We start from the raw sequence: 22,417 nt of genomic DNA, 5'->3' as shown, positions 1-22,417 counted from the left end.
CAGGTGATTCTCAATGTACAGCTTAGACTGAGAATTTATTATGAGTATGGGCAGAGAAAAGGTAAAAGAAGGAGAGATCCCTAGAGCAGGATACCGTCATGGAGGAGCTAAGCTTTGGAGAGGAGTCTTAATTAGAGAAGACGCCCTGGGCTAAGGAGCAGAGTGGTGGTGCTCACCTTCGCCCGGTGATCGGTGCACACGGTGCTGGAGATCCTGCGCTGCAGCACCTGTGCCCTCTGAGGAGCATGCTCACCACATTAATATGCGATCACCTCCCCCTCCTTGAGGGGCTCTGTTTCTTGGTGGTAGGGGCGTGGTACGGGTATTGTCTTGTTTATATTTGTATCGCCAGAACTTCTGCTTCATAGATATTTCTTTTTTTTCTTCTAGTTTTATTGAGATATAATTTACATACAGCAGTCTATAAGTTTAAGATGCACAGCATAACGATTTAAAAAAATTTTTTTAACTAGAGGAACATTGCTTTACAATGCTATGTTGGTTTCTGTTGTACAACGACACAAATCAGTCATAACTATGTATATATATATCCCCTCCCTGCGGAGCCTCCCTCCCCTTCCCCCATCCCACCCCTCTGGGTCATCACCGAGCACCAGGCTGGGCTCCCTGTGTCTTAGAGCAGCTTCCCACCAGCTGTCTCTTTCACATATGATGGTGTGTGTACGTCAGTGCTGCTTTCTCAGTTTGTCCCTCCCTCTCCTTCCCCCGCTTTGTCCACAAGTCCATTCTGTGCATCTGCATCTCCATTCCTTACCTGCAAATAGTTTTTTATCAGTACTAGTTTTCTAGATTCTCTATATATGCATTAATATATGGTATTTGTTTTCTTCTTTCTGACTGACTTCACTCTGTATGACAGGCTTTAGGTTTATCCACCTCAGTTCAACTGGCTCAAATTCATTTCTTTTTATGGTTGTGTGATATTTCATTGTATATATTTACCACATCTTCTTTATCCATTCATCTATAGACGGACATCTAATTTGCTTCCATGTCCTGGCTGTCAGCATAATGATTTGACTTATATACATCATGAAGTAATTATCACAAGTTTAGTGGACATTCATCATCTCATATAGATATAAAATTAAAGACTAGAAATATATTTTTTTCTTGTGATGAAGACTCTTGGGGTTTACTCCCTTAAAAACTGTTATGTATAATATACAACAGTGTTACTTACACTTAACATGTTGTACATTACATTACTGATTTGATAACTGGAAGATTGCACCTTTTGACCATCTTCGCCTAATTCCCCTCCTCTCCACCTTCCCTGACTACCCCTTGCCTCGTCACCCTTGGCCTCTGGTAACTACAAATTTCATCTCTTTTTCTATGAGCTTGTTTGTTTGTTTTTGAAATATAATTTACTTGCAACACTGTGTTAGCTCCTATTATACAACATAGGGATTCAGTATTTCTATACATTTATAACTGATCACCTGATAAGTCTGGTTATGATATGTTACCATTAAAAAATATTACATAGTTATTGACTATATTTCCCACACTGTACATTTCATACCCATAACTCATTTATTTTGCAATTTGAAGTTTGTACCTCTTAACCTCTCTCATACGTTTCTCCACCCCAAGCTGCTTCCTCCTGGGGTTATGATTGTAGCATTTGTGTGTGAAATTTGGCTCTGTATAAATGTGTTGGAGACCTGAGATAATCCGGGTAGCTTGTAGGCTGATGATGCATTAAAAGGATATCATTTTATGAACTGATTACCTTATATGCTCATTGCTTTTTTCTTTTTCCATAGCATTGAGAAGTTCTGTGCAGAAGGCATCCCACTCTTGGGAATTCTGGTCCAGTCGAGGCATTTGAGAACAGTGGTCCATGTCCTGGATAAGATTCTGCCTTTGTTCTACCCTTGCCAGTATTACCTTCTAAAGAATGAGCAGTAAGTGGAGAACAGCACAGCAAATATAAAATGACTGTGTCCTCTGGTTTTTCAAATATAATATAGGCAATGATATTTCAATCCTGTATTTCTTATGAAGCAGAAAGCTTCCTGCCTAGTTGAGAATGCAGAGTGATGAATGAAGACTCTAATAATGATCCCAGTTTTACTGTTATGAAAGATACTTCCTTTTGTCATTTCATTCTGGATTGCTTGATAGCTTATAGTATTGAAAAGGGTGGCTGTTTCCCTGAGACTGGGAATAGTGCTTCTGACCTTGAGCAGCAAATGACTTTGCTATTGTAACAGTAACAAAACATATTGCCTTTAATTGCAGTGTGTATGGGGCAGTATTACAGAGAAGATACAAAGAAAGGTGCCCATCACATGAGACATTCATAATCTTGTGAGAAAATAAGACTTTTGAGGTAATCACGAAGTTATGAAACAAAATACTGGCAAGGCCATGGCAGGGTGTACAGGTTGCATTCGCATTACAGTGGACTCTTGAATCACACAGACTTGAACTGTGTAGGATATTTTTCAATAAATGTACTGGAAAACTTTTTGGAGATTTGTGACAATTTGAAAAAATTCACAGATGAACTATGTAGCCTACAAATGTTGAAAAAAGTATGCATGAATGAGTAAAATATATCTGGATACTAGTTTATCATCTCCTACCATAACATAAACATAAATCCATTATAAAAAGTTAAAACTTATCAACAGTTAAACAGACAAGCAGAGATCATACATGATGCCATTCACAGTTGAGAGAAGTAGAAACAAACCTAAAGATACAGTATTAATTTATAGCTGCATAAATTAACTAGTACATTCTGTACTGCTGTAATAATTTTGTAGCCAGCTCCTGTTGGACTTCCAGATGGCTTTGAGGTAAAGAATCCATCTGCAATGCAGAAGACACAGGAGATGTGGGTTCAATCCCTGGGTGGGGAAGATTCCCTGGAGGAGGAAATGGCAACCCACCTTAGTATTCTTGCCTGGAAAAATCCCATGGACAGAAGAGCCTAGAGGGCTACAGTCCATGGGGTCGCAAAGAGTTAGGCATGACTGAGCATGCACGCACGCGCCTATTGCTCTCAGGGTGCGCTCAAGTGAGTATCCACCTGACACGCAGTGTGACGCTGATCATCTCCCAAGTGAGCAGTTGTTTCTCCAGTAAATGGTGCATCACAGTAAAAAGTGACCAGTTCTCGAATCGTTTTCATTGTGTTTAGTGCAGTATTTGTAAGCCTTAAATAACACCAGGGGACCTCTAATGATTTTGAAAGTGCTCCCAAGAAGCAGAGAAAAGTCATGACATTACAAGAAAAAGTTGAATTGCTTGATATGTACCATGGATTGAGGTCTGCAGCTGCATTGCCTGTCATTTCAAGATAAATGAATCGGGTGTAGGGACCATTGTAAAAAGAAAGAAAAGGAAATTCATGAAGCTGTCACTGCAGCTCTACCAGCAGGTGCTGAAACATTGCACTTTTTGTGAAACGCCTTTTTATCTCATTGAAAGTACAGCTTTTATTTGAGCACAGGATGGCTCTAAGAAAGACATACATATAGGTCCTAATGTGATTAGGGAAAAGTCAAAGTTGTTATATGACAACTTAAAGCAAAAGGAAGGTGAAGCCGCTAAAGCTGGAGAATTCAGTTCCAGCAGAAGATGGTTTGATAATTTTAGAAAGTAGTTTGGCTTTAAAACGTCAAGATAACAGGAGAAGCAGCTTCTGTCGACTGAGGCAGCAGACGAGTTCCCAGATGCCATTACAAATATCATTGAGGAGAAAGGATCTCTGCCTGAACAGGTTTTTAATGCAGATGAAATGCCCTATTCTGGAAAAAAAATGCTACAAAGGACATTTGTTAGCAAGGAAGGAAGGGAAACAGGCATCAGGATTGAAGGCAGGAAGGGATATGGTAATTCTGCTGTTTTGTGTAAATGCAATTGGGATTTCCGTCAAGACTGCCCTTATCTGTAAACCTGTTGACCCCCGAGCCTTGAAGGGAAAAGATAAACACTAGCTCCCAGTCTTTTGGTTGTACAAGAAGGCCTGGGTAGAGAGAACCCTTTTTCTTGATTAGTTCCTTCAAACTTTGTCTGCCTTGACAGTAAAGGACTCCTTTTTGAACTTTTTTTGATGCTGAACATACAGAACCTCATGAGTTCAACACTGAAGGCATAGTAGTGATCTGTTTGCCCTCAAACATACCATCTCTAATTCAGTTTGTATATTAGGAGGTCATAAGGACCTTTAAGGCTCATTATACATAGTACTTTATGGAAATAGTTGTCAACGCTATGGAAGAGAACCCTAGTAGAAAGAAAATCATGAAAATCTGGAAGGATTATGCCATTTAAGATGCCATTGTTGTTATAGAAACAAGCATGAAAAGGAACTTCCTTGATGTTTCACTGGCTAAGACTTTGTGCTCCCAATGCAGGGGGCCCAGGTTCGATTCCTATTCAGGGAAACAGATCCCACATGCTGCAACTAAGAGTTCACATGTTACAGCTAAAGATCCCACATGCCTCAACTGATAATCTAGCGCAGCCAAATAAACAAACATTAAAAAAGAAAGGAAAAAAACCCTGAAAGCCATCAGCCCAAAACAATAAATTCCTGTTGGAGAAAAGTGTGTTCAGAGGTTGTGCATGACTTCATGATTTATGACAGAGACAGTCAAGGAAATCATGAAAGGGATTGTGGATATGGCAAAGAAGGTGGGGCTGGGGGTGGGGGAAGGGTTTCAAGAAATGGATCTTGCAGAAATTCAAGAGCTAATAGACACCATTCCAGAGGAGTTAACAGAAGATGACTTGACTGACATGGGTGCTTCTGAGCCAGTACCGGATGATGAGGAAGAAGCAGTGCCAGAAAACAGTTAACAGTGGACAGTTTGGCAGAAGGTTCCGATCTCTGAAGACTGATCATGACCTCTTACACATGAACCCTTCTATGAATCAGGCTCTGAATTAAAGCAAATGGGGAAGGAGGACTGATACTATATAGAAATATTTTGGAAGAAATGAAAAAGCAAAGAAGTCAGAAATTTTAGTGTATTTCTCTAAAGTTACGCTGAGTGTGCCTGCCTCTCCTCTTCCCCTTCCACCTCCTCTACTTCCTCCGCCTCTGCCACCCCTGAGACAGCAAGACCGACCCCTCCTTTTCCTCCTCCTCAGCCTGCTCAGTGTGACGATAATGAAGATAAAGACTTTTATGATGATCCACTTCCACTTAACGAACAGTAAATAGTCGTAATGCTCTACACTGATAAACTTACCTGTTGGGCATGTGTGTGTCTTTGTGTGAAAATCTGACAACTGTATGGCAGGAACTGTATGAGACGTTTTCATTCATCATCCTCATCAGCTAAGTATTCATCATGTAGTATGCGCCGTGCAAGACTAGTGTTAAAATGAATAACCTCTCCTTGCATAGGCATGAGGTGAGTGACATTTAATATAAGATTAGTAATGTGTTAGTTTTCTTACTGTTGTATACCTTTGCTTTCAAAGAATTACACTACTGTACATTATGCTTCTCTCTCATAATTGGAGAAATGGTGTATCTACCTGTTATCACAGATAAGTGGTTCTTAATGTAACGTTTACAGTACTGTATTATGAATATGACTGTCATACTCTCTGTGATTAAATTTTTTATAACAAATCATTCATTAGTATACAGGCTAGATAATTTTGAAACTGTCATATTGATTATACTAGGCTACCATAGAACAGTCATATTGCTGCTTCTTTATTATTAATGCATGAATTGTTATTATACCTGTTAAGTCAATGTGAATTTTCACACTGTCTTTTCATTTTTGTTTGGTGTTAATAGGTGTAGCATCTACAGGATTTTATAGCATATAAGGCAGTATTGATGTAGGTGCTGACAGATGGTTCGCCTTGTAAACAGATGATGTAAGCTTACAGTATCAGTGTAAATGTATTTTCTCTTCCTTATGATTTTCATAACATTTTCTTTAACTTACTTTATGATAAGAATATAGTGTATAATACATACAGCATAAAATAAGTGTTAATTGACTGTTTATGTTGTTGGTAAGGCTTCTGGTCAGCAGTAAGCTATTAATAGTTAAGTTTTGGGGACAGTCAAAAGTTATACGTCAATTTTTAAGTGCATGGGAGCATTAATACCCATACCCCTGTGGGTTTAAGGCTAGTCTATATATGGCAAAAGTATATGGAATCATGGTAAAAAATAGCTGCTTAGGGAGGAAAAGAATTAAGGATGAGTATGAATTAAGATTCTTAGTTGTACATGGTGAGAATCCAGTACGTACCCGTTTCCAGGAAGGACTGTATTGGCTCCTGTGATTAGGAAACAAGGCTCATGATAACATCAGGTCATTCATTCTGAAGTGGTGGTTCTCAACTTGTGGAGTTTTGACCCTCAGGGGACACTTGATGATGTCTAGAGATGAGTGTGGCTCAGCGGTAAAGAATCTGCCTGCAGTGCAGGAGCTGTGCCTTCCATCCCTGGGTTGGGAAGATCCCCTGGAGGAGGAAACCCATTCCAATATTCTTGCCTGGGAAATCCCATGGTTGGGGGAGCCTGGAGGGCTACAGTCCATGGGATTGCAAGGAGCGGACACAGCTTAGTGACTAAACAACAAGAGATCATTTTTGTTGTCACAGCCTGGTTGGGAGTGGAGCAGGTAGGGCAGGTGGTTGGGAGAAGGGGATTTAGGGGACGATTGAGGAAAGCTGCTACCGATACCTGGTGGATAGAGGCCAGAGGTGGTATTAAACATTCCACAGTGCACAGGAGAGCCCTTCCCTGTAACTAGCCGTCCCGACATGGCAGTAGTTGCAAAGCTGAGAGGCGGCGGGTTAGTGCTTCTCTGTGTGTGTCTGCCCTCCCAGGTCCCTTGGCCCTGCTTCTGTCTCTTTCAGGCCTTCTCTTGCAGGTGTACTTTCTCTAGGGGAGTGAAACTACATGGCCACAGAGAGAACTAGGCAAAGGCAAATGTTTTTCTTTATCATTATTCCTTATAACGATTCCCGATTGGTCTGACTCATTTGCTCTCCCTGTGCCTGTTGCTGTGTCCGTGGGTTTGCCCAGTCCTGGGAGGATGGTGTACAGGGATCCTGTATTGAAAGTCCCTCCCTCCCACAACTCTGGTGTGGAGCAAGGACAGTTCCCCTGACGAGAGGTGGTGTTACTAGAAGTGAGACAGGCTACTTGGCGAACAGAAAAAACAGGTGGCCCACAGATACGACTTTGTGGAAGAGGTGGGTTTCTAATTGAGCTTTGGAGCGCCTGTAGGCCAGTGGAGAGAACCTGGCCTTTTCAGTATCCGTGGGGGTGATAGGAGGGGCTGGACAAGGCCAGGCTGGGGAGGAGCGTGGCAGGAGGGAGCTGGGAGGAGGCCATCTGGCTGGGGCCTTTGGAAGAGTGAGGAAGGCGGAGGTGAGGCCCGATGAGGAGGCCTGATGGCAGGGGCAGGCGGTGTGTCCAGAGGCACGAGGGGGACACTACAGTTTTCCCATTGGGTGTCATTTCAACAGCGTGTCACAGACTTGCCGGGGATGAGACTTAACCGAGAGCTTATTAAGTATGGAGTCCCAGCTCCTCCCCCAGATATTCTGCCTTAGAAAGAATGCATTAGGAACTTGGGACCTGTTTTTTGTGAAACCAGCATTCTAGGCGCTGGGCAGGTCTGAGGCCACTCGTGTTCTGGTTAGCATGTGGCTTTCAGGGTGCTCGTGTGCGAGGCGTATCCTCACCCCATCACTCTCATGTGGACAGGTGAGTTCCTTCACTGTCAGAGCCTCCATTCTTTATTTGTTTGATGAGATAATATTCTTTCTCAAACAGGCTGAGTGTAAGGATTAAGTGATACGCTGGAGGTTTGATGCCTGCTTGGAAAAATTTTAATAAATTGCCTTTAGGTTTTTGTGATTTTGGGAGTTTAAAATTAGATTGAATGGTCTATTCTGCCGCCCTCCCTCCCAATGCTGAGTTTTGAGTGAAGGTGAATCCTAGGCTCCGTTTCCAGTGCTCACACCTCTGTATCTCTGCCCTCGAATGCTCACACGAGCTCTGCTCTCCAAACTCTTACAGGGCTGCATTGTGCCGGGCCTGTCACAGCTTTTCTTTTCCACTCGAGTGGAGTTTGGCCTGCATCGTGCCAGCTGTGAAGTGGGACGCTCCCTCACTCAGCAGTAACCTCTGCACTGCCACCATCTGCACGCAGGCCGGGCATTGCAGACACACAGGAAGTTATCACATCCTCAGGGTGCAGTTCCCAGTTCTAAGAGCCATGAAGGGAAACAGTGGTGCTGTGGGAGAGGTTAATGGGTCAGACATGTTTTAGGTGCAGGGAGGGGGTCAGGAAGTCTCCTCTGAGGAGGGGACATTGCAGATGAGAGGTGAGGGCCGCGTAGGACTTTGTCAGGTAAGGTGTGGGGGAAGTGTTTCAGATAGAAAACCCAGCAGAGGCAAAGGCCCTAGGTGAGGATGCAACCTGGCGCACCCAGGAAACGGGTCTATAACTGAATTATGATACCTGTACACACATACATCCCCCACCCCCGCTGCCCAGTGGCCGATACGCCACCTTGTGTGAAATTGACACCCAGTGAAAGATTGCAGGGTGATTCTGCAGACATCTCTGCTTTTGTCAGTGGGAGTGGGAAGGGGGATGGAGTGGTGCTTTGGGTGTTTTCCCTCTAATGCTCTTTAACTTGCGTAGGTTTATGTGTCCTAGACCTGTTCACTGCACGCTTATAGGTGGGTAGATTTAACCCATGTCAAACTGGAAAACTTGATTCTTCTGAAATTCCTGAAGGTTTTTATCAGAATCCCTGAATAGAGCTTTAGTCTAAAGATGGGACCATGTCAGTGTTTTCCGGTTTCTCATCAGTAGTTAGCCACTGGAGATTCTGTTGGCTTCCGAACCGGAGGTAACGAGTTGCCCTGTGTGCTCCGCAGGTTTCTGTCGCACCTCCTCCTGTTCCTGCACTTGGACAGCGGTGTCCCCCAGGGTGTCACGCAGCAGGTCACCCACAAGGTGGCGCAGCACCTGACAGGGGCCAGCCACGGGGACAATGTGAAGCTTCTCAACAGCATGATTCAGGTCAGGGTCCCACCAGCCCCTAAATGTACCCTCGCCTGCCTTCCTAATCAGATGCTCCTGGTGCTAGCACGTCTGTGTGTTTCGGTCATTTCAGAACCCTTGGCACAGTGCTTTTGGCCAAGGAAGGCAGCAGATCTGGGTTTTGTAGTGGAGCTAGATGTTATTGTATTTGTGTTTTAAGGGTGGGAGGCTGGTTATTATTTTTGTCATCACCTGAGTCCTTTCTCCATAGGCCCACATTTCTGTAAGCACTCAGCCCAATGAGGTGGGCCCGGTAGCTGTATTGGAGTTCTGGGTTCAGGCTCTCATAAGCCAACATCTTTGGTACCGGGAACAACCCATCCTCTTCCTCATGGACCATTTGTGTAAAACAGCTTTTCAGTTGAGGCAAGAAGACTGTGTGCAGAAATTGCTCTACCAGCAACATAAGGTAAAGCTGTTGTGGAATTTATCTTTGTCATCAGCTAGAAAGTAACCTTCTAAGGAGGCTCCCCACATGTATCCTTCTCAGTGCTGCTCTGTGCCCACTGCCTTTTTAAAGCCCTGCCTTAATGGTGTCTTATCCAGAAACCATGGTCTGCTAGCATGGATCCTTATAAAGCCAAAGAAGGACACCCTAGGAGGAGCCCTGCTCATTCATTACATTTGCCTATGATGTGGGATTATCACTGCTGGTAGACTAATTACTGAACTCTGTATCTTACCTGAATTGTCCACTGGCATAAGATAATTGCTGTACTCTTGAAAAGCTCGTTGGTTCTGTTTTTTAAAAGCCGCCTCTCTTTGCTCCACATGCTCTCCCTGGTGTAGAATGCCTTGGGCTACCACTGTGACCGGAGTCTGCTCTCCTCTTTGGTGAGCTGGGTCCTGGCAGGCAACATCACTCCTTCCTTTGTGGAGGGCTTGGCCACGCCCACTCAGGTAGGCAACCTGCTGCGGATCACTTGTTATCTCTGTATACTCTAGTATTGTTATTATCCTTACCTACATTACTAATAGCCTAAAATATCTAACATCTGTTCAGCACTTACTACACATAAGAATGCTTTTCATTTAATCCTCACAGTAGCCCTCTGTTGAGGTTGTTCTGTTGCTATTCCTGTTTCACAGGGGCATTAACTGAGGTTTATCAGAGTCAAGTGGCTGGCTTAGGATCAGATAGCTTGTTATCAAAACTCCAGCTGCCTGACTGCAGAGCTTGCCCAGCAGCAGGACAGAAGGGTTAAGATGCTGGAGCCAGACTGCCCGGGACTCAGCCTCGGTTGTGCCATTTGCTAGCCCTGTACCTTGGAAACTGGCTTACTGTTTGTCCTCAGAGTCCTCAACAGTCAAATGATGTCATGTTGTTACTAGGTGTTGGTTGTTTTTATTGTTATCATCATTTAATTCACCACATTGTTTTTATCATTATTACCACCTCTTGGACTCTGTGTGTCCGATTCTGTCTTTGTTTTATCACTTAACTCAGTAGGAGCATTCTTCAACTTCCTGTCACAGTCTTACTCCTGCTCTTCCTCATACCTCTTGGGATCCAGCTGAGGCAAACTCCATGTTGCTATCTGCATATATCTCTGGCATTTCCATCTTTTGCTGAGCTGATTGTCTTATCAGACATGCCTTCCTCTCTGCCTCCTTGTCTGATGCATTTATCTTCTCTGATCCCACCTCCCTTCTCTAGTTTCCCATAGCGCTTGACCTCTGATTCAACACTCACACTTGTCACTTTACATTTTGGTTACTTACATATTAGTCTTGTCTCCCCTGGTGAATGGAAAACATCTTAAGGGCAATTACTAAAATAGCTTTTCCAAAGGAATTTAATGTTTTTCAATAGCCTGTTTTATATAAATTTATATCTGTTGTACAAGTAGAAATAGAATTAAAGACCTTCTATTTTAGGGTCCTGTAGTGTAGACTGTTAATTCTAGAAACTATAAATGTGTTGATTGAAATCTGTGGTAGCAAAGGTGTTAGTCTGTGGAGTATTGGGGTGTGTGTTCCTGTCTGAACTGGAGCTCGTTCCCCTCATGTTTGCCTGGTATCCTTGCAGGTCTGGTTTGCATGGACAGTCCTGAACATGGAATCCATCTTTGAAGAGGACTCCCAACTCCGAAGAGTTGTTGAAGGGGAATTGGTTATAAACTCTGCATTTACCCCCGACCAAGCTCTGAAGGTGCAAATAACAGTTCTGCATTTGAGGGGTAGAAGGTGGTTCACGCTTTGATGCTCATGGGTTCACCTGTAGCTTTTGGACTTCTGTGTTTTCTTTTGTTGGGAATGTTTGGGAAGCACAATAACTGTTTAATGCTCAACATGGTGAATTGAAGTGTATATTTCCTTCCTGAGGTTTATGTAACATCAAGAGTCACAACTTTTATAATTTGAGGCTGTGTCCACTGCATGTATGAATGGGATTGCCTTTGTTTTAGAGCATCAGAATCCCCTAGAGAGCTTGTTAAGAATCTGATTCCTGGACCCCAACTTCTGACATTCTCAATCTGGAGTGGGACAAGGAATTTATTTTTAGAAACTCCCTAGCTGATCCTTAGGCTCGCTTAAGTGTGAGAAAAACTGGAATGAGTCTTTAGAATTAAAGACCTTCTATTTTAGGGTCCTGTAGTGTAGACTGTGCTTTTGGATTTCAGAGCCTGTCAAGGTATTTCTCATTCTTGAACATCCATTTAAAATCTAAGTTTTCAAGACGTTGATAAAGTTTGTAAAATTTACTTTAGCTTTCATATTATTCTCGCACTATAGTGTTTTACATAGAAAGGAATGGGAAGGCATGGAAATGAGATTAGACTCAGTGATGCTTAGGACTCAGTCCAGTTCTGGGGTTTGTGAAATTTTAACAGAAAAAAGGCTGCCCCACGTATCTTATTACTGGGAATGTTTTAGTGTTAGCTAGAGGGTTGGAAAAGTAAGGTTTATATGACTTTTTTTTTTTCCGTATCGAATCGAAAACACAATGGTTAGCATTTTATTTGAGTCACTTAGGAAGAGCAGACCGTTTGCAGATGTGATCATTACATGGTTGCTCAAAGCCCGTCTCTTTTGTAGAAAGCCCAGGCTCAGCTGAAGCTCCCCATCGTCCCGTCCCTCCAGAGGCTGCTGATCTATCGCTGGGCCCAGCAGGCTCTCCTCACGCCTTCTGACCATCCTCTTCTGCCACTCATTTGGCAGAAGTTCTTCCTCCTGTATCTCCACCGCCCAGGACCGCAGTATGGGTATGGTATCCAGTGTGGTAGGGAATCGGTTCCTGCCTTTGCCCTGCTCTGCTGCTCTGTGTTCTCACACTGTGACATGGGAATGAGAGTCATTCCCTGGCTCAGAGCCTCCCTCCTTTCCTGTTTCACATTTGTTAGACTGGACCTTTTCTGAGTTCAGGGTATCTTGGGGCAGCTCTCGCTTCATCATCCCCCATACCCAGTTTGGTGAAGACAACACCCTGAAACTGTTCGGAGTTTATCAGAGAGCCTCTGGAGTCCCACACTGAGGCTGCTTGTGTGGCCATGGTGGGGCTTGTTCGAAGGGACCTATGTTGCTAGTGTGTGTGTGTTAAGTCGCTTCAGTCGTGCCCAACTCTTTGCGACCCCATGGACTGTACCCTCCCAGGCTCCTCTGTCCATAGGATTCTCCAGACAAGAACACTGGAGTGAGTTGCCATGCCCTTCTCCAGGGGATCTTCCCGACCCAGGGATCAAATCCACGGCTCTTGCATCTCCTGCATTGGGAGGCAGGTTCTTTACCACTCATGCCCCCACAGTAATGCAGGTATGGACAAAGGCCAGGACTTGCCTGGGGTGACCATTGTTGTCTGGCTCCAGCTCAGTGTTTCTGCTTCACTCGCATTCCCTTAACTCACCCTCTTTGAAACATACAGATGGTGATTCTTCATCACTTCTGTTCTCAACTGATTGCAAGTTCAAGAAGAGGTTCTGTCTTTAATCACTTTTGTACCTCTAAGTGGTGACAGTATCTTGAATTTGCATAGGATTTCATTCTTTTAAAAACTGCTTTTGTATGCATTGTATTGGTGGAGCCTCATTATAACCATTGAGGTAAAAATGATATGTATTAATAAAATGGGTTGTTAATGGACTGTAATGTGTCACATAGAGCATCTTGTGTTGATCCTAGTGTGCTCTTTGCTTGCGTTTTTTAAGGTTACCTATAGATGGTTGTATTGGAAGGAGGTTTTTTCAAAGCCCTGCACATATCAGTTTGTTGAAAGAAATGAAGAGGCGCCTGACAGAGGTGGCCGACTTCCACCACGCTGCAAGCAAGGCCCTCCGCGTTCCAGCAGAGGGCAGTGAAGGGCCGCCAGCGAGCCAGGCTGGCGCCCTTGCTTACCTGACTTCACCAGAACTGCACACAGAGCTTGTGAGGTGAGGCATGGCTGTTTAACCATTTGTGTTGTTGTTTGTAGCACAGGTACTTGGATACTTGTGCTGGATTGTTGATTTGTGTTACAACTGCTCTTAACCTGTTAGACTGACTACAGAAGGTGGTTTTGACTATAGGTTTGTATCTTGTAATGTTTCTCTCTCGTGTTTCTTATGAGAAGTGAATCAGCAATTTGGGTGTACCTCTGTGAAGTGCCTGGAGTTTGAGTGAACACGTCTAAACTGGAGGGCTGGTGACCTCTTTTCTTTCTTTATTTAGTAACAGAAGCAAACCGAAACAAGTGATCATAGCAAGTTAACTACTAGTGTAGTCTGCTAGGATAGTTCTCTAAAAGAAATAAATGCCCCAGGCAGAGTCCTTTAAATGGGGTTCATAGACCCTCTAGGGGATTCTGGGATCGACCTGGGGTGCAGTAGATTCATAATCTTCCAAAACTGCTTCTGAAAAATAGACTCAGTGTTTGCACACACTGTAAAGGGTTAAGAACTCAGAGGTGAGTCTGTCCCCTTCACACTGTTCTTCTACCTTTCATTTGTAAGCTTGATGTAAACCAGATATTAATCTTATAAATATGACTTAATAAAAATAACTCTTAATAATGACCTCAATGCAAAATGAATACAAAAGTCTCAGTGAGGAAACTCAGAGTTTCAGCCCAGTTTTCAGATTTTAGGCTTGATTGACCTCAAAGCCTTAGGGCTTCTCTCTGCCTCTAGAATAACTTCTCCCTGTCTCTTTCGCGCTTGAAAGAAAATTTCTTTTTGCTGGGTTTAACCAGTGGGAAGGCTTTATCTTTGAACATTTAGATCAGCTAAGAAAGTCTTTAATGTCCCCTTTTGCCTGCTGGCATGTTGTGAAGTAGGTATATAGCCCAGGCAGAAGCTGAATGAGAGCTCTGTCCCAGCCTTTCCCGTTTAAGAACCTCAAAGCCGTGTCCCTGCGTCTCTTCCTAGAGGCTGCTGTCGGGGTGAAGGTGGTATTTTTCCACTTTGTTGCGTAAAGCGCAGCCGCACTACCTTCTGGTCTCCACCTGGTACTTGGTGTGTAATATGTGTGCTGTAGACAACTCTGGTACCTGTTGCTGCAAACAGCTGCTTAAAATACCAGTGGTCTGAGCTAAATGGACTGTGTTCCTTATAAAACCAAAAAATAAAAACAAAGGGAGCATCATTAAATTAAAAAAAAAATTTACTGGAAAATTGAGAATTTTTTTTTCTTTTTCCTGTTTTTAGCTCTTTTCTTCTTTCTTCATGGGAACAGGATGCAAACATGCTGTGGGCTCTATTTGTGATTCCTTGAGGCAGGAAATTGTCATTTAGCCTAAAGCTGGCAGAGTCTTCCGAAGCATATGTTTTAAAATGGCTTTTAATGTTTTCTCTGAAAGATGGCAAATGTGTTTATTTGAATGTGATTTACACTTTTCCAAGCACCAACACTCACTGTGACTGGATTGCCTAGGAGAGAAAAACTCCAAATTCAGATCCTTGATCTGTGTTAAAGTCACCTTCTCCGGTTATTTTTTCTGTGTACTGTATTTAACCCTCTTTTGTAATAGAGTTCACAGAGCCCTTTCTTCATACTTTTTGTATTAGCAATTATTATTGCATCATATTTAAATGATTTGTGACCTGTCTTTCTCCCTTGCTGGCCTTGGGAATGGAAACATTTTCTGTGTTATGTGCTTCTAAACTTTTATCTTTTAGTGCTGGTGTTCCTAGAGATGTAAGAGACTTAATTTGCTTTCACATCTTTTTGTATTTTATATGATGATTATTATTTTTTTTCTTTTAGGCTCTTCAATGTGTATATATTATGGCTAGAAGATGAAAATTTTCAGAAAGGAGATACCTATATCCCTTCTCTGCCAAAGCACTATGACATTCACCGGCTAGCAAAAGTGATGCAGAATCAGCAGGTGACACTATAGCAGTGTCTTTTTTAGCATATCTAATTGTAATTTGAATTGGTCACTTTTATAACTTAATGGTAAAACCACTTATTGATATGGAAATGGGCTCATTGGGATGGTCATTTTTTTTGGTGGTTTTCTCAGTATGTAAATGAGTCTTTTAAAAAGTTTATTCACTTATTTGTTAATTTTTGCTTGCGCTGGGTCTCTGTTTCTCCTTGCAGTCTTTTTCCAGTTGTGGTGAGCAGGGGCTACTCTCTAGCTGTGGCATACAGGCTTCTCATTGCAGTGGCTACTCTTGTGGAGCATGGGATCTAGGTTCATGGGCTGCAGTGGTTGCGTCTCTGCAGCTCTTGAGCTTAGTTGCTCCACAGTATGTGGAATCTTCTTGGACTCGGGATCTAACCCATGTCTCCTGCATTGGCAGGCAGGCTCCTATCCGCTGTACCTAAGTGAAAGTCTGTAAATGATTTTTTTGAAGGCAATTTGTTGCCAGAATCTCGGCTCTCTGTGCACCAATGCCAAACAGAAATACAGAGACAGAGTTACGGAGGAGAAAGAAAGAGTGGCTTTATTACTTTGCCAGGCAAAGGGGGAACACAGTAGGTTATGGCCTCAAGAACTATGCCCTCCTGTCTGGTGAGTAAGGAGAGGTTCTATAGTCAGGCAGGGGTATATGATAAGGATGAAGGCAGTAACAGTCTTGGATTTCTCTTCCGCAGTTTCAAAAGGGCAGGATTGCTGACAAGATAGAGTGTATGCAAGGTCTTAGATGATGCTGTTAATGTGCTGCACTCAATGCGTCAGCAAACTTGGAAAACCCAGCAATGTCACAGGGCTGGAAAAGATTAGTTTTCATTCCAATCCCAAAGAAGGGAAATGCCAAAGAATGTTCAAACTACCATACAGTTGCACTCATTTCACATGCTAGCAAAGTGATGTTCAAAATCCTTCAAGCTAGACTTAAACAGTACGTGAACTCAGAAATTCCAGATGTACAAGCTGGATTCAGAAAAGGTAGAGATCAGATTGCTGACATTCATTGGATCATGGAGAAAGCAAAGGAGTCCAGAAAAACATCTATTTCTTCATTGACTATGCTAAAGCCTTTGTGTGGATTACAGCAAACTGTGGAAAATTCTTAAAGAGATGGAAAGAGAAACTTGTATGCAGGTCAAGAAGCAACAGTTAGAAGCAGACATGGAACAATGGACTGGTTCAAAATTGGGAAAGGAGTACATCAAGGCTGTATATTGTCACCCTGCTAATTTAACTTATATACAGAGTACATCATGTGAAATGCTGGGCTGGGTGAATCACAAGCTGGAGTCAAGATTCCTGGGAGAAATATCAACAACTTCAGATATTAAACCTTAGATACTAAAGAGTCCCCTGATAAGGGTGAAAGAGGAGAGTAAAAAAGCTGTCTTAAAACTCAAGATTCAAAAAACTAAGATCATGGCATCCAGTCCCATCGCTTCATGGCAAATAGATGGGGAAAAAGTAGAAACAGTGACAGATTTTATTTTCCTGGACTCCAAAATCACTGTGGACGGTGACTGCAGCCATGAAATTAAAAGATGCTTGCTCCTTCGAAGAAAAGCTGTAACAAACCTGCTGCTGCTGCTGCTAAGTCACTTCAGTCATGTCCGACACTGTGTGACCCCGGAGACGGCAGCCCACCGGGCTCCCCCGTCCCTGGGATTCTCCAGGCAAGAATGCTGGACAAACCTAGACAGCGTATTAAACCTAGACAGCGTATTAAAAAGCAGAGATGCCACTTTGCTGACAGAAGTCCGTATAGACAAAGCTCTGGTTTTTCCAGTAGTCATGTATGCCAAAGAAGTGATGTTTTTGAATTGTGGTGCTAGACAAGACTTGAGAGTCCCTTGGACAGCAAGGATATGAAATCAGTCAATCCTAAAGGAAATCAACCCTGAATATTTATTGGAAGGACTGATGCTGAAGCTGAAGCTCCAATACTGTGGCCACCTGATGTGAAGAGCCGGCTCATTGGGAAAGATTGAGGGCAGGAGGAGAAGGGAGAGACAGAGAATGAGATGGTTGGATGGCATCACCAACTCAATAAACATGAATTTGAGCAAACTTTGGAAGATAGTGAAGGACAAGGAAGCCTGGAGTCCTGCAGTCCATGGGATTGCAAAAAGTGAGACATGACTTAGTGACTGAACAACAAAGGTCTTAGGTAGTCCAGTTTCCTAATCTTGATCAGCTTCCCTGGTCCCTTTAATCTTATTCCAGGTGGCTTTCTGGCTGCTCCTCCTCTGATTAATAACTGTTCTGTCCTTTGGAACTCAAGAAGGTCATGGTGACTGGATTCTTTTAAGAAATGGGGGACAAAAAGGCGTCCATGCCCGGGAGACCCACAGGGCTCTGCTTGGCATCAATTCTCCATTTTCTGTGATACTCCTTGATCCAGAGGAGCATAGAATCCCTACCATGGCATTGCTCTTTTTCACACTTTCAGCAGCACCAGGTCTCCTGCTTTGAAGGGATGTAAGGGAGTTTCCAGGCAAGGGGAGACCTGTGGAACACAAATGTACGCATAGTCGTTAACAGTTGTCCAGTCTGTTGAACATACTGTTTAATTTTACCTGCTGTGTTAGAAACATTTCTCTTTTTATTCTTAGGAGCTAAGAGTGGTCTCCTGTATGTAATTTCATAATGGCTCCATCCTATCCTGGTTCTAGGGATCACCAGTATACAGAGAGCAATTTGCAAGATCCTGTCTCGTTTTAGATGAGTTTTCCAGCATAGCTTGGCAAAAGATTTCTTAATAATGTCCGTAAGGTTTTTTCATCTCTGATGTTGCTTTTTCAAACACTGTGGTTGGAAAGGCCTCTATTCAACCTTGATCCAGATGTGACCCTCTCAAATCTTAGCCAAAATCTTGTGGAAGGGTTGGGGGGGGGGGAATTATTAGATCCTGGTAGAATCTGACATAGCTCAGAAATTTCAAGTTTGCAACAATACAGGGATAAATGCCTCTGAAATCACATCCACAGTGGTCAGCTAGTTTTGCCATATTTACTCCATTTTAACTTTCAAATGCATTTCCCTCCTCAGTGTTAAAGTAGCTATCACTGTTAATGAATTTACTGCTTTTCTGGATATGGGAAAATGCAAGAATTTGGTTTCATAAACTCTTCTGAAGACATCTAAGTATCTAAAGGCCTATTCTGCCAGTTCTTCTCAGAGCACAGAGTACCTCATTTCTGATCTCCACTCTGAATTCCTTTCAGGGGGTGTTAAAGGTCAGTGGCTGCCATGGCATTGACTTAATCCTTGAAGAGGCAGATGGCAGTTTTCAATTGGCAGAACCCCTTCAAGTCATAAATTTGACCATGTTGTGAGGGCATTTCATGACCATTTTGCCCCATGGTGCTGGGAATGATATTCCCAAGTCTGGTGGAGATTTGGCCACTCAGTGTGCTGGACTAGGCCATAAAACAGTATCCAAGAAGTCTCTAGACCACTAACCCCCATGATCCAGGAAAATATCCCCTTTTATTGCTTTTTCCCATATCTAGAGTTCAACTATTACAATCATTGATCTCATATATGTGTGTGCTATATCGCCTCAGTCATATCTGATTCTTTGCAACCCTGTGGACTGTAACCCACCAGGTTCCTCTGTCCATGGGATTCTCCAGGCAAGAATATTGAAGTGGGTTGTCATGCCCTCTTCCAGGGGATCTTCTCAACCCAGGGATCAAACCTGTTTCTCTTATGTCTCCTGAATTAGCAGATGGGTTCTTTACTATGAGAGCCACCTGGGAAGCCCATATGGAATTATGCATCATTTTATCAGAGGCTAAGTCATATTTGGTAGTATAAGAAACAATTTTGTAAAACGGTCTATATACATCTATATATAAACAATGTAGCTAAATTAATAAGGTCATAAGCAAGAATTTTAAGTCAAGAACTTCAATTAGATGTAGCCCCATATATCCTAGGTTATTTGACTTAGTCTATTCTGTACCAGTCCTTTTCTTTAAGGGAAATTTTATGTTGGCATTGTCCGTAAGACACCCAGCCCAGTTTCCTCTGTTGCTAGGCTGATTATCCTTAACATGACTTGATTGTTTCCAACATAGAGGAGCCTTTAAATTTAAACCACCATAGTTTGGTGTTAACTAAATCCATCCCTTAACTGTGAGAGGTTTAATTCCTTGGCTGAAATTCTGCCTGTTCTGTTGAGCTTGAGTAATGAAAATTCTCTGACCCTGGGTTTATGGCCAGGTCAGAGGAGGTGTTACTAATAGGCCAGGTGAGAGGATCCAGTCTGGTAATAACAGTAGTGGCCTGTACATGACTATAATCTTTTTTTTTTTTTCTTTTTAATAAATTTCAAAAGAGTCAACCAGTTAGAGCCTTGGAGTAGAGAATCCATCTAGGTAGCCTGAGAGTACTAGACACAGGTCATTGGCCACAAACCCAACAATTGAATTGATTTTAGAAACTAGCATAGCATCATGCCTATCATGGCTATGATAGAAAAACATTTGATTCACATGCAAAAGTCCAAGAAGTCAGGAAAACATTACAAATGATTGTACAAGTCAGATTGGAGATCTTAGGAAAGCTGTCTACTTCTGATGTTGTCTTCTTCTCACCCTGGTGTGAGTGTAGTTTCTCCTCTGAGCAATATTTTAAGGGTGATTTTGAGGTCAGCTGTCCTCTCTTTAGGCCAGTGCATTGCAGGGGCCTTTTGTGAGTGGAAATTAATCCAGGAGTCAGTTCCCTTCAGATTCACTGTGCATGAGCTAGTTAAGAGTGGTTAGTAAGGGTCCTTCCATACAAGTTGGAAATTATCCTTTAAATTATGTATTTTTCAGTATGCATAATCCCCTGATTGTAGGTTGTGGGACATCTGATGTTCATCCAGAGATAGATTACTGAGGTAAGCTTCAGATACAAACTTAGAGTATCCTTTAATAATTCAATTAAACTTTACATTAATATAACATAATAGCAAGAAACTGTCTGGGAGGTGAGTCTTACATACCTCTGTTAACAAACTGCAATTTACCATTCATTGAAGCATCTTTTTCTTTCCAAAATTACCCTCATTTCTACCAAATATAATTAAATTAAGACTAATTAATTTGCAAAATATGTCTGGTCTCAAAAACTTGATCTGGTGATTTATATAACTGATCATGTAGACATTTTGTCTTGTTAAAATTTTTATAAGGAGTCTCAGACTGACCTCTTAAAAGGTATCTCAGGGCTAAGAAAGTCATGCCAAGGATTTACCACAGATTTTGCCAGCCAGATCTAGGTGAATTCCTCCCTTTTCAAGATCCCCAAAATACCTTGAAATTTCTGTACCTGTTAGTGCAGTAGCCTTCCTAATTTATCTGATAAAGCTGCTGGGAACCGAAGAGTCTCCAGTCTCTGGAGAGAGCAGATACAGAGAAAAGATAAATATTTCAGTTCTGCTTATAAAGGTATAATTTACCAAATTGCTGTAAGTCATATTTAGTTTGAAGGGAAATTTCTCCTTACAGCTGGAAAACTGATTCAAATTAGTAATTTTTCAGATAGAAATCATAAAAAGTATAACTGTTACTGAGTCCAAGCTCATTCTGCTTGCCACACGACAGGCCAGTGAATCTGAGAGACATGTTGAGGCAAGAAATACAACTTTATTCAGAAAGCCAGCAGATGAAGAAGATAGCAGACTAATGTCTCAAAATAACCATCTTGTCAGGGTCCGGGTGCCTGGTTCTTTTATAGGACAGAGTGGGAGAGGAGTTGAGGACGTGAAGACCATTATCTTGCACATATCTCCTGGAATGGCCAGTCATATGTGTGTGTGTGTGTTAATCTCCTCAGGTAGAGGGGCAGGGTTCTCTGAGGCAGGTCATTATGTGTGGTTATAAAAACAAAGGTTAAAGTCAAAGAAAAAGATACATCTTGAAGTCAGAATTGGCTCTTCCCTACAACATAACCTAACAAAGGCTAACAAAGTTTTGCTAAGAGAATGCACTGGTCATAGCAAACACCCTCTGCCAACAACACAAGAGACAACTCTACACATGGACATCACCAGATGGTCAACACCGAAATCTGTTTGATTACATTCTTTGCATCCAAAGATGGAGAAGCTCTACACAGTCAGCAAAAACAAGACCTGGAGTTGACTGTGGCTCAGATCATGACCTTATTGCCAAATTCAGAGTTAAATTGAAGAAAGTAGAGAAAACCTCTAGACCATTTGGGTATGACCTAAATCAAATTCCTTATGATTATACAGTGGAAGTGACAAACAGATTCTAGGGATTAGAGCTGATAGAGTGCCTGATGAACTGTGGATGGAGGTTTGCAACATTGTTCAGGAGGCAGTGATCAAGACCATCCCCAAGAAAAAGACATGCAAAGAGGCAAAATGAGAAAAGAAGAGAAAGTAAAGGCAAAGGAGAAAAGAAAAGATATACTCATCTGAATGCAGAGTTCCAGAGAAGAGCAAGGAGCGATAAGAAAGCCTTCCTCAGTGATCAATGCAAAGAAATAGAGGAAAACAATAGAATGGGAAAGACTATAGAGATCTTTCAAGAAAATTAGAGATACCAAGGAAACATTTCTTGCAAAGATGGGCACAATAAAGGACAGAAATGGTATGGACCTAACAGAAGCAGAAGATATTAAGAGGTGGCAAGGATACACAGGAGAACTATACAAAAAAGGTCTTAATGTCCCGGATAACCATGAGGGGGTGATCACTCACCTAGAGCCAGACATCCTGAAGTGTGAAGTCAAGTGGGCCTTAGGAAGCATTACTACAAACAAAGCTAATGTCTATAGCTCTAAATGTCTATATTAATCATATTAATCAAACCAGCAAGCTTGAGCCACCTCCAATAGCAGATACTAATGGTGGCTCAGAGGGTAAAGCGTCTGCCTACAGTGCGGGAGACCGGAGTTCGATCCCTGGGTGGGAAAGATCCCCTGGAGAAGGAAATGGCAACCCACTCCAGTATTCTTGCCTGGAGAGTCCCTTGGATGG

General features: G+C 42.4%; 1 protein-coding gene across 4 annotated transcripts in view; it reads left to right on the top strand.

The window, feature by feature from the left end:
- The window catches only part of EPG5 (ectopic P-granules 5 autophagy tethering factor), a 132,403-nt gene that overhangs the window by 42,269 nt on the left and 67,717 nt on the right, over positions 1-22,417 (top strand). For 3 of the 4 annotated variants that reach the window (XR_015154019.1, XM_086373348.1, XM_086373347.1), the window contains exons 17-24: positions 1,794-1,934; positions 8,921-9,065; positions 9,298-9,495; positions 9,876-9,986; positions 11,116-11,238; positions 12,126-12,292; positions 13,232-13,453; positions 15,264-15,387. Coding sequence is in view for 2 of the 4 variants with exons in the window: in XM_086373348.1 (XP_086229474.1) it covers positions 1,794-1,934; positions 8,921-9,065; positions 9,298-9,495; positions 9,876-9,986; positions 11,116-11,238; positions 12,126-12,292; positions 13,232-13,453; positions 15,264-15,387 (1,231 nt within the window). In the remaining 2 variants the exon portion in view is untranslated. Of the gene's footprint in view, positions 1-1,793; positions 1,935-8,920; positions 9,066-9,297; positions 9,496-9,875; positions 9,987-11,115; positions 11,239-12,125; positions 12,840-13,231; positions 13,454-15,263; positions 15,388-22,417 lie in introns of all 4 variants that reach the window. The other variant, XR_015154020.1, reaches the window with a different exon arrangement.

The sequence above is a fragment of the Bos grunniens genome, chromosome 24 (assembly GCF_055505025.1).
Source record: "Bos grunniens cultivar Pamir isolate PY7600 chromosome 24, Bosgru_T2T1.0, whole genome shotgun sequence".
In the NCBI taxonomy this organism is placed as follows: Eukaryota; Metazoa; Chordata; class Mammalia; order Artiodactyla; family Bovidae; genus Bos; species Bos grunniens.
This window is presented reverse-complemented; position numbering and strand designations above follow the sequence as displayed.